General features: G+C 41.3%; 1 protein-coding gene across 4 annotated transcripts in view; it reads right to left on the bottom strand.

Annotated features, from left to right (window-relative positions):
• GLI3 (GLI family zinc finger 3) overlaps positions 1–14,049 on the bottom strand; it is a 318,095-nt gene that overhangs the window by 236,544 nt on the left and 67,502 nt on the right. For 3 of the 4 annotated variants that reach the window (XM_070788049.1, XM_070788047.1, XM_070788048.1), the window contains exon 3: positions 479–553. The exons of the other annotated variant lie outside the window; for it this stretch is intronic. In XM_070788049.1, coding sequence (XP_070644150.1) covers positions 479–553 — 75 coding nt within the window. The remainder of the gene's footprint in view (positions 1–478; positions 554–14,049) is intronic. 4 annotated transcript variants of the gene reach the window in all.

The raw sequence follows: 14,049 nt of genomic DNA, 5'->3' as shown, positions 1-14,049 counted from the left end.
CCAATAAAATTGGAGACACCAACAAACATTTGGCCCACCTTGAGACAATGAGTCACCAAGTTAGACAGGTTTTGGAAAGTATTGATGACTGTACATAAAATCGATGCGTTGAAGAATAACAAAAACAAATTAAGAATTTAACCTCTCTCAGGAATTCCTTGGCAGTTCAGTGGTAAGGATGCTGCGCTTCCACTGCTGGGGGCACGGGTTCGATCCCTGGTCAGGGAACTAAGATTCTGCATGCCAAGCGGCATGGCCAAGATGTAAACAAAAATAATAATAAAGAAATTGAACAATGGTTTAAAAAAAATTTAACCTTTCTCCATACATTCAGATAAATAAAAGGAGGGAGAGAGACAGCAAGTGAAGGGTGGTGGAAATAAAGTAACTCTGCCAATTCCTTAAAAGGATAGGCCATTTTTATGTAGCACATGGATTTTTTTTTTTTTTTTTTTTAATTCTCAGCCTTTCATCTTACTCTGGTAGGACTGCATTTGCCACAGGCTGATAAGTGAATATGGCAGAACTTCAAAACTCATGTCAGCCAAAGAATCTAGAGAGAGAAAAAAAAAAAAAAATCAGACATAGAGCTGGTAAAACGCAGCTATAAATTTTTTTAATGCCTTTTATTTAATTCTACCAGAAGATCACACAGCAGTGTGATCTTGATTTGGGACACCTCAACCTCAACTCATGCATGCACATGGCCTTGCCCCAAAGATGTGGTTTTCATTAAACTAGTAAACCAAGAAAGGTTGCTTGTAAGACCAATACATTAAAAAACTCTTTCCTCTTCAGACAATTTGAACCTTCCATTTACTAGAATGAGTCAAGAACTGATGAAGAAGAAAATAACAGGATGGAAAATGTAACGCTTCACAGAGAGATGAGAGCCCAGGCTGAAGCCAACAGTCATTATCCACAATTTACATCAGTATCTTGTTAACAGAACTTCATCACTCGCATCCTTACTAAAAGGGTGACTACAAGAAAAGACAAAACAGAAAAACATTCATTTCAAGTCCGTGCTGTTCTGTACTTGGCCTAAGAGAGGTAGGTGGAGAAGACAAAAGAAGGATGTAGACACATGAAAGTTTGTTAAAATGCCAGCTGTACTCCTGACACCAAGTGTGCTGAAACACAGGTACTAGAATATACACAGAAGCACCATTTGTAACCAAACATTCAAAACTGCCAGTGCCCATCAGCGGTAGGAAGGATTCATAAACTGTGGCACATTCACCACAAAACAAGGTGAATGAACTACACGACATGTGAATGAATCCTGTAAATACAATATAGAGCAAGAAAGGAGAAGCCAAGTAATAAATCTGTAAAGTACAAAAACAGCTACAACTAGTCCATGCTGATAAGTCAGATATGCAGGCTCTAAGATGCTGGTGACCATCTGTTTCAAGGGCTTGGTGCCGGTTTCACACATACGTTTGGTTTGTGAAAATCACTGAACTGTATAATTTATGATATGAGCACTTTTCTACATGCATATTTCTTTTAGGAAAATGTGTTTAAGCATCAGTTCTAAAAACTTCCAGACAGTTCCTAAATGTTCTCTTCTTCAGGTTTGTCTCTTGCACGCCCATTCACAAGTGCTCTTACCTTCCTTAAATACGAAACTTGCAGCTGTGTATTTTATGTAACCTAATGCAAATGTATTCAAATGTCTGCCAGATATTAAAAAACATTACTCGAGAACAGTATGGAGGTTCTTTAAAAAACTAAAAATAGAGTTACCATATGATTCTGCAATCCCATTCCTGGGCATATATCCAGAGAAAACCATAATTCAAAGATACAGGCACCCCAGTGTTCACTGTAGCACCATTTACAATAGCCAAGACATGGAAGCAACCTAAATGTCCATCAACAGTGGAATAGGTAAAGAAGATGATATAGATACATAGACAAATGGAATACTACTCAGCCATAAAAATGAAATAATGTCATTTGCAAAGTGGATGGACCTAGAGATTATCATATTAAATTATTCAGAGAAAGACAAATATCATATGATATCACCTACATATGGAATCTAAAAAAATGATACAAATGAACTTATTTACAAAACAGAAATAGACTCACAAACAGAAAACAAACTTACAGCTACAAAAGGGGATAGCAGAGTGGGGGAAATAAATTAGGAGTCAGGGAATTAACTTATACACACTACTATATATAAACTAGGCAAACAACAAGACCCTACCATACAGCATAGGGAATTATACTCAGTATCTTAGAATGACCTATAATGGAAAAGAATCTGAAAAAATATGTGTGTGTCTGTGTGTGTGTGTATAATTGAACCACCTTGCTGTATACTTGAAACACACTATGGTAAATTAACTAAATTTCAATTTAAAAAATTTTAATGTTACTCTATAACAAAAAGAACTCCCAAAATTTGGGGGAGGTGAGTGTGGAACGGACATGCAGAGCCAATTCACTGAAGAAGAGATTTAAGTGTGCAATTAGAAAATGAAAACTAGTTTTTTATTTCATTATATAATGAAAAAAGTAGAAATTGAAATATAGTAGTGCTTTGTAGTTTTGCCTTGACATCAAATCAGGAGGTGTTCGTAAAGGCTGAATAAAACATTATTATCGGTGTGTAAAAGTAGTACGTTGTATACCCACATCTCTACATCAGTGTGTGGTGCCCTGTGACACATCTTAAATATATATACCACTTTACCAAATCCTGCTCTTGCTGGATGCGTACCCAAAGGAGTAATTTAGGTTCCAGGCAAAGACTTGGTTAGCTACAAAGATGTTCACTGAAACATAATTTATAAGACAAGGGGCTTCCCTGGTGGCTCAGAGAGTAAAGAATCTGTCTATAATGCAGGAGACCTGGGTTCGACCCTTGGGTCAGGAAAATCCCATGGAGAAGGGAATGTTTACCCACTCCAGTATTCTTGCCTGAAGAATTCCATGGACAGTGGAGACTGGTGAGCTACAGTTCATGGAGTCGCAAATAGTCGGACATGGCTAAGCCACTTTCACTTTTCAAAGCTGCATACTTTACAATGTAAAGTTCACTTTACAATGACCACAGTAAGAGATTAAAAATATCCACAAAGCAAAGAGAAAAAGAGCTGGGAGCAGAAAGGGCAGAAGTGTATAAAAGAGTATTAGCAGCGGTGGTTATTGTCAAAAAGTTGGTGATAAGAGTTTTTAAATTCTCTATTTCCTAATTCTTTTCTAAAATTTAAAAAAAAAAAAGCTTTATGGCTGAGTAATACTCCACTGTATGTATGTGCCACATCTCCTTTATCCATTCCACAGAAGGTGTGGAGATGAATTGGGAGACTGGGATTGACATATATACACTATTGATATTATGCATAAAATAGATAATTAATGAGCATCTACTGTATAGCTCAGGGGACTCACCTCAAGGCTCTGTGGTGACCTAAATGGGAAGGAAATCCAAAAAATGGAATATATGTATACTATGGCTGATTCACTTTGCTGTACAGCAGAAAGTAGCACAACATTGTAAAGCAACTATTTCCAATAAAAAACTTTCTTAATGTTTTAAAAGAATGTTTAATTTAGAAATAAATGTGTCTTTGCAGAGCTGTTTCAAGCTTAAATATTATAGTCCCAGTGTAATTTCTTAGATATAGTTCTTATGTACAGGGCTTATTGGCCCTTTAAGAAAGCCCTTGGTCTTTCTGAAATACAAGTTAACAGTAAAGAAAAGAAATGCCAGAACTCTCCCTGCAATTGCCACCATCAAGTATTTGCTTGGGCATTTCTCTTCTTTCCTAAATCCCCCTTGGGGGTGGGAAGGAGGTATTAGACATTCTGTGAGTTCATGCCCAGTTTAACCCTCACTCCCCAGACAAAATATAACCTGTGAGGATTCATTTGTTTCTCTTCCCTGCAGCAACGACCCAGTTGACTCAGCACACAGCTATTTATTAATCATACTATGTGCAATGGCACAGTTCTATAAAAGCCACAGTGTCTTCCCTTGCCAACTCACACCATTTCCCAGCTCTCCTGACCCTGAGTAGCTCTGGGCATTGTATTAACAGTTCGCTCTACCCTGCTTTTCACCTTTGCTCCTATTAAGTGTCAGACTGCATTGATTGCAAAATTTTCAAAGATGGTTCAGAAGTCTGGGTGAGATGCGATTTCACGGACTTTTCTATGGTAGAAATAATTGTGCTATGGGTGTCACTAAGGGGCGCATTTTTGTCTTCAGTAAGGGGCAGAACCTCCCTCCTAAGTGAAACTTCAAGACATTGAAAATCCTTTCCTATAAGGAGAACTGAGAAGGAGAGTGAGTCCAAGTATTTAAGGAATAAAATAGGAGAATTTCTAACTCCTCCGTCACCATGTTGAAGCCCTGTGATAAACACATGTGTGTAGAAAAAAAGACTAGAAGAAATACACTAAAATGTTCATTTTTCCCACACGTGAGTCATGGTAAGGATGAATTTTGTTTTCTTTAGCTATGTTTTCAATATTTTCTGCATTAAGTACTGATTTGTTGTTAGAAAGCTATAATTATGTGCCACAGGACACAAAGGACTTCCCAGGTGGCACGGGTGGTAGAGAACCGGCATGCCAGTGCAGGAGAACTCAGAGACGCAGGTTCGATCCCTGGATTGGGAAGATACACTGGAGGAGGGCATGGCAACCCACTCCAGCCTTCTTGCCTGGAGAATCCCATGGAGGGCCACAGTCCATGGGGTCACAAAGAGTCAGACAAGACAGAGCGATTTAGCCCACTTAGGACACAAAAAGTTTAATGAGATAAAGAGCAGAGAAGGGAGGATCAAGGGCCCTGGAATTCGGGACTTATCACAAACACACAAGTTTTACACAGTTTCCAAAGCTTTCTTCCAAAGGCATTCCTTCTAAGGGTATGCAGAAAACATGTGCCATTTATTATCCATGTTGACAGTGAAGATACAGGGGAGAATAAAGAAAGGACCAAAGACCGGGACATGATCTGGTTTCATCGTTTCTACCAAAAATTCTCTCTTACATTTTAATGATGCTTTTCTGGCAGGGAAGGTAGGTGAGGAGGATGCATTTTCCACCCATAAAAGTTGAACAGACTGTGCCCTCACAGTGACTCTAAGAATAAAACCATGTGACCTGCTCCAAATATGGAGGGGAGTGTGTTTCTGCAGGATTCACACACACTGCTTCAGTTCAAAGATCTCACTTCAGTCAGCTCCCCGGCCTGCCTTCCCATAGCCTGTGGGAGAGGAGAGGGAGAAGAATCATGGCAGTCACCATGGCGTGTCCCCAGAGTTGGACAGTTTGGGAGGCTAGAATTTCTACCAACCAGCAGAATTAGATGGTAAAATGAAAAAGTATTAAACATTTAATAGGATGAAGGGAGGAAATGGTCTCAAAATCATCACACATCCAGGTAAATGTATGAGTTGCACCCATTCTTGATGTCCCTTCCTTGGTCACAGCCTTAAAGGCTCTGTGTCTAAGCAGTGTGTGCAGTGGAGACGAACAGCACTGAGATATCCCAGCTCTCCCAGTCCATCCTCTGACCTGGGCTTCCCACAAGCTGCCCAGGAAGAACGGAAGACCCTCCAGTGGCAGACCTGAGATTTTCTCTGGAGTAAAGCCAACACGAACCATCATTTACTGTTAATGTCTTATATTTTTATTTTGCATGTTGCAGCAGGTAGATGTCCCAAAGAGGCTTATGAAATGTCAGCCTCATCTGGAGAAAATGGAGCCCTTCGTGAGCACCAGGCTAGGCTCAGGAGCTGCCCTGGACAGACATACGGGCAAGAACGGTTTTAAAGAAATCAATTGAAAAGTCTGAGATATACTGAGAGCTTTTCTCTCTCTTTCCTTCCATCACATCCTAAACAAATTGAAGTTACTTCCTCCTTTTTTTTAATATTTTTTATTTATTTTTAAATATTTATTTATTTTGACTGTGCCGGGTCTTAGTTGCAGCTTGTGGGATGGAACCTGAGTCCCCCACACTGGGAGCACAGTTCCACCCACTGGACCACCAGGGAAGTCCCAAAGTTACTTACTTCTAAGGCTCAGGTCTGGCTCTCATTTCTGAAAAGGGATGTCTAAAACTGCACTCGTACTTAGTCTCTGCAATCAATCTAGAGTAATGAATGAATGAGCATCCTGCACGGAGCTGGGTAATGAATTTGCAGTCTGTTTGCTTTTGCAGAAAGCTGCCCATTTATTCTGATTTAGAAGCAAATAAACATTCTCATAGTCTCCTACCTTTTTCCCCCCCTGTATTTTCCAGTTCTCCTTCCCTTTCCTCGCTTGCATCCCCAAAAGGGCCTGCCAAAAGACTGGCTTCTCTTATGATCAAAAAGGATTTTCTGAGTCACCGATTCCCCAAAAGCAGGAAAACCTTCAGGAATTCTTTAGGAACATCAATAAAAATACAGCCAATGACCCTTAGGAAGGCTCAGTGTTTCCTCCAGTGTGGAAGTGACCCAGGGGAGACAAGGGAGAACAGTGAGGGTTGTGAGAGCCTAAGGACTAAAGAAGAACATGTTCATTTCATTTTGGTTCTTATAACATTATATTCAGGGTCATTATATCCTGGATATAGGGCTTCTCAGATGGTTCAGTGGAAAAGAATCCACGTGCCAATGCAGGAGCTGCAGAAAACGTCAGTTTGATCCCTGCAGGAAGATCCCCTGGAGGAGGAAATGGCAACCCACTCCAGTATTCTTGCCTGGCATATCCCATGGACACAGGAGCCTGGTGGGCTACAGTCCATGGGAATTGCAAAGAGTCGGACACAAATGAGTGACTGAGCACACACACATACTGGACATACACTTGACCACTGCCTCATGGCTTCTATTTCTAAGACATACTGAAGGATTATAGAAATCTTGGCCCACTAAGTTAATTCTGCAAAAACATTCTAATTTTGCATTTCTTCTTAGGGACAAAAAAGGCAATGTAAAGTATTGCCTTATTGTATAGAACTGAAAAAATAAAATCAAATGTAGAATAGTTTCTTACATTCTATGGGATAAAAGGCTTGTAAATATGCACAAGGAATTAGTAGGATATAATATAAAATATAAGTCTTCTAATTGTTCAAAAACTTCACATAGTAATTTTATCAAATTTAAAATGAATTAAGGGTGTGCATCACCTGTTACTATCTGGGCAACTAGTTTTCCTTTTCCATCTGACTTAGTCCACCTAAATCACATAACCTCCCCCACTCCCAATAATACACATGGATATTTCTTTGGATGACTCTTCTCCGTGAGAAATGGAGAACTAACCCTCAAATTCTGATTTTCTGGCTCTCATTTACTTGGTACTCCAGTTCAAAATGGGCTTCCCTAGTAGCTCAGTTGGTAAAAAATACACCCGGAATGCAAGAAACCCTGGTTTGATTCCTGAGTTGGAAAGATGCCCTGGAGAAGGGATAGGCTACCCATTCCAGTATTCTTGTGCTTTCCTGGTGACTCAGATGATAAAGAATCCGCCTGCAATGCGGGAGACCTGGAGTCGATCCCTGGGTTGGGAAGATCCCCTGGAGGAGGGCATGGCAGCCCACTCCAGTATTCTTGCTGGAAAATCCCATGGACAGAGGAGCCTGGTGGGCTATAGTCCATGGGGACGCAGAGAGCTGGACAAAACTGAGCGAGACTAAGCACAGCACAGCCCTGGTTCAAAACTGGGTCTAGCGATGTCAGCATTGTGTGTCAAAACTTCTTTCAACTGAATTCACCATCCAGCCAACCCCAGGGACTTGGCCAGCTTCACTCTCAATGCCTATTTACTCACTTCCTCCCCTTGAAACGTTAAAAGCGTCCTGTCGTTAACCAGCTGGTTAGAGCTGAGCAAATCCTCATAAATCAGCCCTTTGCCGGGGCAGACGACCTGGGAGTTCATGGTGGCTCTTTGCTGACACAGAGAACAACTAAAGCACAATTCAGTTCACAAAGGAACCTTCGCATGTTTGCAGGCCTCCCCTTTCATCTGTAGGTTCAGAGTGCGTTTTTGATGAACTCTGCTCATCAGCCACCCCCCAGGGCCGCACAGAGGGTGAGAGCGCAGGCCTGGAGTCTGGCTGCCAGGGTTCAAGGCCCAGGCGTCACTACCCTCGGCGCACGAGTGACCTCCCCAGCGCCGTTTCCTCATCTGCAAAGTGTGATGATGGCAGTGGGCTTGCTGTGAATGAAGGAACGCCTGTGAGAAGTGATCTCCGGATGTCAGCTCTCTGCCCAACCTCTCCCCCAAGGCTGACAGACTCTGCAGACACCTCAGAGAGCTGTCCTGCCTGAGGCATGTAAGGAAGCCTGCTGCCTGAGAGTCACACCTTATGCAAACTTTCAAGTCCATGAAGTTCTAAGCAAGACCTTGAGAAACTAGCTGATCAAAACCTATTACGCAGCCATAAAATTGAGGAAAATAATGCCACTTGCAGCAACATGGATGGACCTAGAGATTATTATACTGAGTGAAGTAAGTCAGACAGAGAAAAGATGAATATCATATGGCATGGCTTATATGTGCAATCTAAAAAAAATGATACAGATTAACTCATATACAAAAGAGAAATAGACCCATAGACATAAAAAACAAAACTTTAGTTACCAAGGAGGAAAGCAGGGAGAGAGATAAATTAGGAGGATGGGATTAACATATACACACTACTATATATAAAATAACCAACACGAATGTACTGTACAGCACAGGGAACTATACTCATTATTTTGTAATAAAGTATAATGGAAAAGCATCTAAAAAAGAATATGGATATATATAGATAGATAAATAACTGAATCACTTTGCTGTGATAATGCAACATTGTAAATCAGCTATACTTCAATGAAAATAAAAACACACCTCATATGTGATGTTCCACCCGTGTGTCTGTAACCAAGGGAGCATTTGTGTGTGTGTGATACATGTTTTTTACTGCTGCCATGAGCCAGTGATGTTGGCAGAAAGAAGTTCTCTGGACCAGTTACTCAGAAATGCTCACTTGCCATATCTCAGTCCAGCTCTCTGAGCTGAGGAAACAAACTTCACCCTTTTGGGCCTCAGTCTCTTCATAAATGAAGTGACAGCAGCCTCCCTCATACAATATGTGGGCAGGGAGTGAGTTGAGTTCTACCAACTGATACAGAAAAGCATATACTCTGCAAGAGTAAGTGGATTCCAATTCGCACACTAAGATGACTAATAATGTAAACAGCAATATCATAAGCTATTGAATGTCGAGCTGTGCAAACCCTTCAGATCTCTGATTCCCTTAAATCCTCACCACAATCTTATCATTCCCATTTCCCAGTGAGAAAACCAAAGCTGAGAGAGGGAAAAAAAAAGTTCCCCAAAGTCACACAGCAATCAAATGAAGCTTGGGTCTGTGGAATCTCAGCACACACTCTGGACAGTACAAGCCCCAGAACCTTCCTCTTACTGCAGCAGTTTGAATTTGTCAACGATCTCAAGTCTCAGACAGAATGATAGAGAAGAATGGGCACGCAGGCTAGCCAGCCAGGTCATCAAATCAGGCATGGTGACCAACAAGGAGACAGGTGCCCTGAGCAGCCTAACACAAAATCTTATTTCAACTGCATTTAACCTTTACTCAAACTGCATTAGTTATATACCCTCACAGAAGCTGGTGCTAACCCAAAGGTGGCCTCAAAGATTCACCAAGGTACCAGAAGGGAGCTGGGCTCTAAGCAAAGGCACAAAGAATGTCCCTTCCACTGCTATGTATACTCCTTTGAGCCAAGGTCCTAAAAAATCCTGTTTAGGTCCATAGATTACACAAAATCCCTCATGAAAACAGATCTGTCAGCTGGGTTTTCTAACTATTCTCATCCACCCCACCCAGGATCAACATCACTCCTTGGGGGCAAGAATCCTGGGAATATCTTTCCTCCTCCATTCCACAAACACATGTGATTTTCTCCTCTCTCTCTTTCTGAAACTCTCTCTCTAGGTACTTGGCCCAGTTTGGCCAAAAAAAAAAAACTCCCCAGTCAGTGGAAAGAAATAGAACAAGATAGGAATTCATGCACACACATGTCTAAAGCAATACAAGTCCATTGGTCATGCAAATAGCAGAAAACCAGCCCCACCTGAACTCTGCTGGGACAGAATGCTTCTTCACCTTTCATGTGTCTAAGAACCTACTTCTCCATCCCTCGGCCACTGAGCAAAAATAAAAGGTCCAAAACTCAGTTCAGCAAGGAATTCCTCCAAGGAACTACCTCCTGGGTCTTCAACTAGTTGTGCCTCCTGCTCTCCCCTGGACTCGTATTGAAGGTGGACTACAGATCACTGCGTCTTCTAACTGCCTGGAGAGGGCTGGAGAAGCAGACAAGGCCTGGGGGTCCAGGAAGAACAGAGAGGTTCTGCCCTCTGCCCTCAGCACTGTAAAACCTTATTCCCCAATCACAAGGCATCAGCCAAGCTATGCGAAAGGACAGGCTACAGTAAGGAGATGCTCTGGTTTATTCATTCACCCCAGTCCAGCTCACCTGTGTGCTGAGCCCCCACTGGGTGCTTTTTTTTATATATATATTTATTCTATTCTCCACTTTTCATTTCTTGAGCTCAAGTCAGAAGACCAAAGGAAGTTTGGCAAATGAATCCCCAAAAATACTTTGTCACCTGCTGTATTTGGAATATTTTTTATTGCTATACTGAATGTCATATCAACCTGCTCTAGATTGAAAAAAGAAGCACATTGATATGAAAGCTGCTTGAATTGTGAATTCTCTAGGATACTTGCAACCATCCTGGTCCAAATGAAGGCAATGTCCCATGCTTGAAATGCAAATGACTTTTATTTAAACTGAAAACACTACTTAAAACTGCATTTAGAGTAAAAACTCTTTCGTTTATAAAAATCATAAGGAGCATTTCTAGGTTAACAGGACCAGATTTGGATTTTATTCTTTAAATAAACAGAAGAGAACGGAGTGAAAAAAATCAGGGTTTTTTTTTTTTTTTCTATTTCAGCATGTCTTTTAAAGAATAAGGATGCTCTTCTATAGAACTGCAATACTATTATTATACAAAAAAGCCAGTAATAATACAATAATTATGTCTAGTATACATCCATATTCAAAATATGGTGCACACGGCCAGCTGATGACACAGGCTTGATCCTTCCTCCCGGACCTTCCCAAGGTGCGAGAAGTCCAAGAACACATGTAGCAGACGGCAGCACTAGGACGGGAACTCAGTCTGATGCCAAGTCTCTGGTCCATGATTTCCACTTCTACCTGTCTGTGGCTCTAAAATGTAGAAATTTTAACTATTAAATCTGATGGAAGGATGATCACAAATAAGCAGTTTATCAAAGGGATACAGGAAGCAAAGACAAACTGCAGAGTGAATATCAAAGGGATACAGGAACCAAAGAAAAACTGTAAAGTGAATCAAATTTTAAAGCATAGATAAACAGCAGAGATAAGAAAAAGCCATTTTAATAGCACAAAACCAATGCTAACAATTCCATTCTCCTCAGTAGAAATTCTCCATGCCTCCTGGCCTTGGCTTGTCCAGAAAGACAATCCAAGAGTATCATAGACTGATGGATGCCTCATGCATTACTTCTTTCCCCCAATTTCCTTTTTTGTGGTCAAATATATTTACAGTTTACTATCCTAACCACTTTTAAGTGCATGGTTCAAGGACTTCCCTGTTGGTCCAGAGGTTAAGACTCTGCACTTCCAATGCAGGGGGCATAGGTTCAATTCCCGGTCAGAGAACCAAGATCCCACATGTGCTGACATGGCCAAAAATAAATTAATTAATTTAATTAACTTTTTAAAAAAATTTGAGCCAAAAATCAAATTTAAAAAAAAGAGTAAATGATAAGTGCACAGATCAGTGGCATTAAAATTGTGGTATATCCATCACCACCATCCATCTCCAGAACTGTTTCCATCTGCTTCATGCAGGGCTTCTGATGAGGCTCTGCTTCAGGCAATGTCACTCACAATTCCATGAACATTCATTAAACCTTGCCATGGGTGAGACTGGGTCAGATATCAGTGTCCCAAGACAGATCCCACATAGCTCTGCCTTCATGGGCCTCAAAGTCTACTAATGGAAAGAGACACATAATCAGATAGTCGCTAAAACAGATTTCAGGTGCTGCCCAATTGTGAAATGAAGTAGAGAGAGCAGATGTCCTGTCTCTGGGCCCAAGGACGAGGAGGATCCAGCTGGGTCCCAGCTGAGAGGATTCTTGCCAATGACAGCATGCAAATGTTACAGAGGAACAGAAGCCACCCATACCACTTCCCTGCATTGAAACAGAAAATTTCAGGAAAAGACAGGACAAAAATGCAGATCACCCAAAGCACTGAGTTTTAAACATTAGCTCATGGTTTCAGGCATGCAGCTCCCACTGGGGTTCCAGTTTGAGGTAGGCAGTCAGTTGGTGCTATCAGGGAGAGCACACTGCAACCCACCAAGATGCAGGAGCTTACTTCTATAGTCATGTGAACAGAGAGATAGAAGAAGATTGGGGACTGAACTCTGGGGCACCCCAACAGTAAAAGTTTGGAGAAAGCAGGAGAAGCCACTGAAGGAGATGATCAACAGGGGACAGAAAGCAGAAAACAGGTGGAGAGATGAGATCAATGTCAAGGAAAGAAGGAACATCGAGGAATGGGGAGTGAAGAGTCAGGTCAAATGCTGCTGATGGCCCAAGACAAAGACGATGGAAAACTGTCCTCTAGGATTTAGCAATGTGGGGTCACGGATATACTACACAAGCAGTTTCCACAAAGCAAGAGATCAAGGAAAAAGCTGAAGTGGATCTAAAGGGGGTGGCTGACGACAAGACATAGACAGTGAATATAAACAACTCTTTGAAGATTTGCTGCAAAGACCTGTGTGGCAATTGGTGGAGATGACTAGGGTCAAGGAGTGTTGTTTGTTTCTTTTAAGAGGAAGTTTATATACTGATAGGAGTGATCCAGCAGAAAAACAAAAACTTTGACGCAGAAGAGAGAGGGGATGATGGTGGCCTGGAGAAGGTGGGAGGGACGGGACCCAGGGCACATTTGGAGGAATTGGCTTTTTTTTTTTCCCAAGTGTTTATTTTATACTGGAGTATAGCTGATTAACAATGTTGTGACAGTTTCAGGTACACAGCAGAGTGACTCAGTCATACATGTACCCATTCTCCCCTCAAACTCTCCTCCCACTGAGGCTGGAGAAACTGGCTTCAGACAGCACAGAACAGGTCAGGGCAGCGGACAGTTAGGGCACAGATCCTGGACGGTGAGCAGATGTGATTGCAGGAGGTGGTGGAAGCTCTCTTTGGTCGGCTTCAATTAATAAAAGGAGAAAAGTAACATCATCAGCTGAGCGATGAGGAAGAAGAAAGAATCATTCATTAGAGCAATGAGTAGAAGATATGAGAGTCTTCCAGGAAGAATAGAAAAGTAAAAGTACAAGGAGGACGATGCTCCCAGGAAGTGGCATTTTGTCACTGAGCCCCCCTCAAAAACGTGTGATGTGTGATTACCCTTGCTACTGTGTACTTAATAAAAATTAAGCATAGTGAGTGGACTCAAGTTATTTTATATTTCTCAGGAATGGCCATATTAAGCTGAAAACACTACAAAAAAATGTTGAAAAGATAGGCTTACGTACTTAGACACCCACTATTTAATATGGATCTGCTACTACTTAATTCACCTATGGATAACATAACTGATTTTGCCAGGGATTGAGCTGTATCAGTGATGCTTAAAAGGAAGTGAAATCTGTATCCTTTTTGTATCTCAATGGCTTCCTTAACATCCAGTTCCCTTTCAAATTTTGGGATGACTGTTATAAGTATGCAACAGTTTGAGACAATCTCAGGTCAGAATTATACACTACAATCTCAGCTCAAATGTATATAGCCATAAAAGATTTTAAAAGCATCGGGAAATCCGTGACTACTCTTAAAGACTTTTGCAAACCTGGCCGGCACAGCTGTTTCCAAACTGGAAAGGTACACCAAACACTTGCCCATTATCAGGACCAGGGATTGGCAAACATTTTCTGTAA

The sequence above is a fragment of the Bos indicus genome, chromosome 4, assembly GCF_029378745.1.
Source record: "Bos indicus isolate NIAB-ARS_2022 breed Sahiwal x Tharparkar chromosome 4, NIAB-ARS_B.indTharparkar_mat_pri_1.0, whole genome shotgun sequence".
NCBI lineage: Eukaryota > Metazoa > Chordata > Mammalia > Artiodactyla > Bovidae > Bos > Bos indicus.
This window is presented reverse-complemented; position numbering and strand designations above follow the sequence as displayed.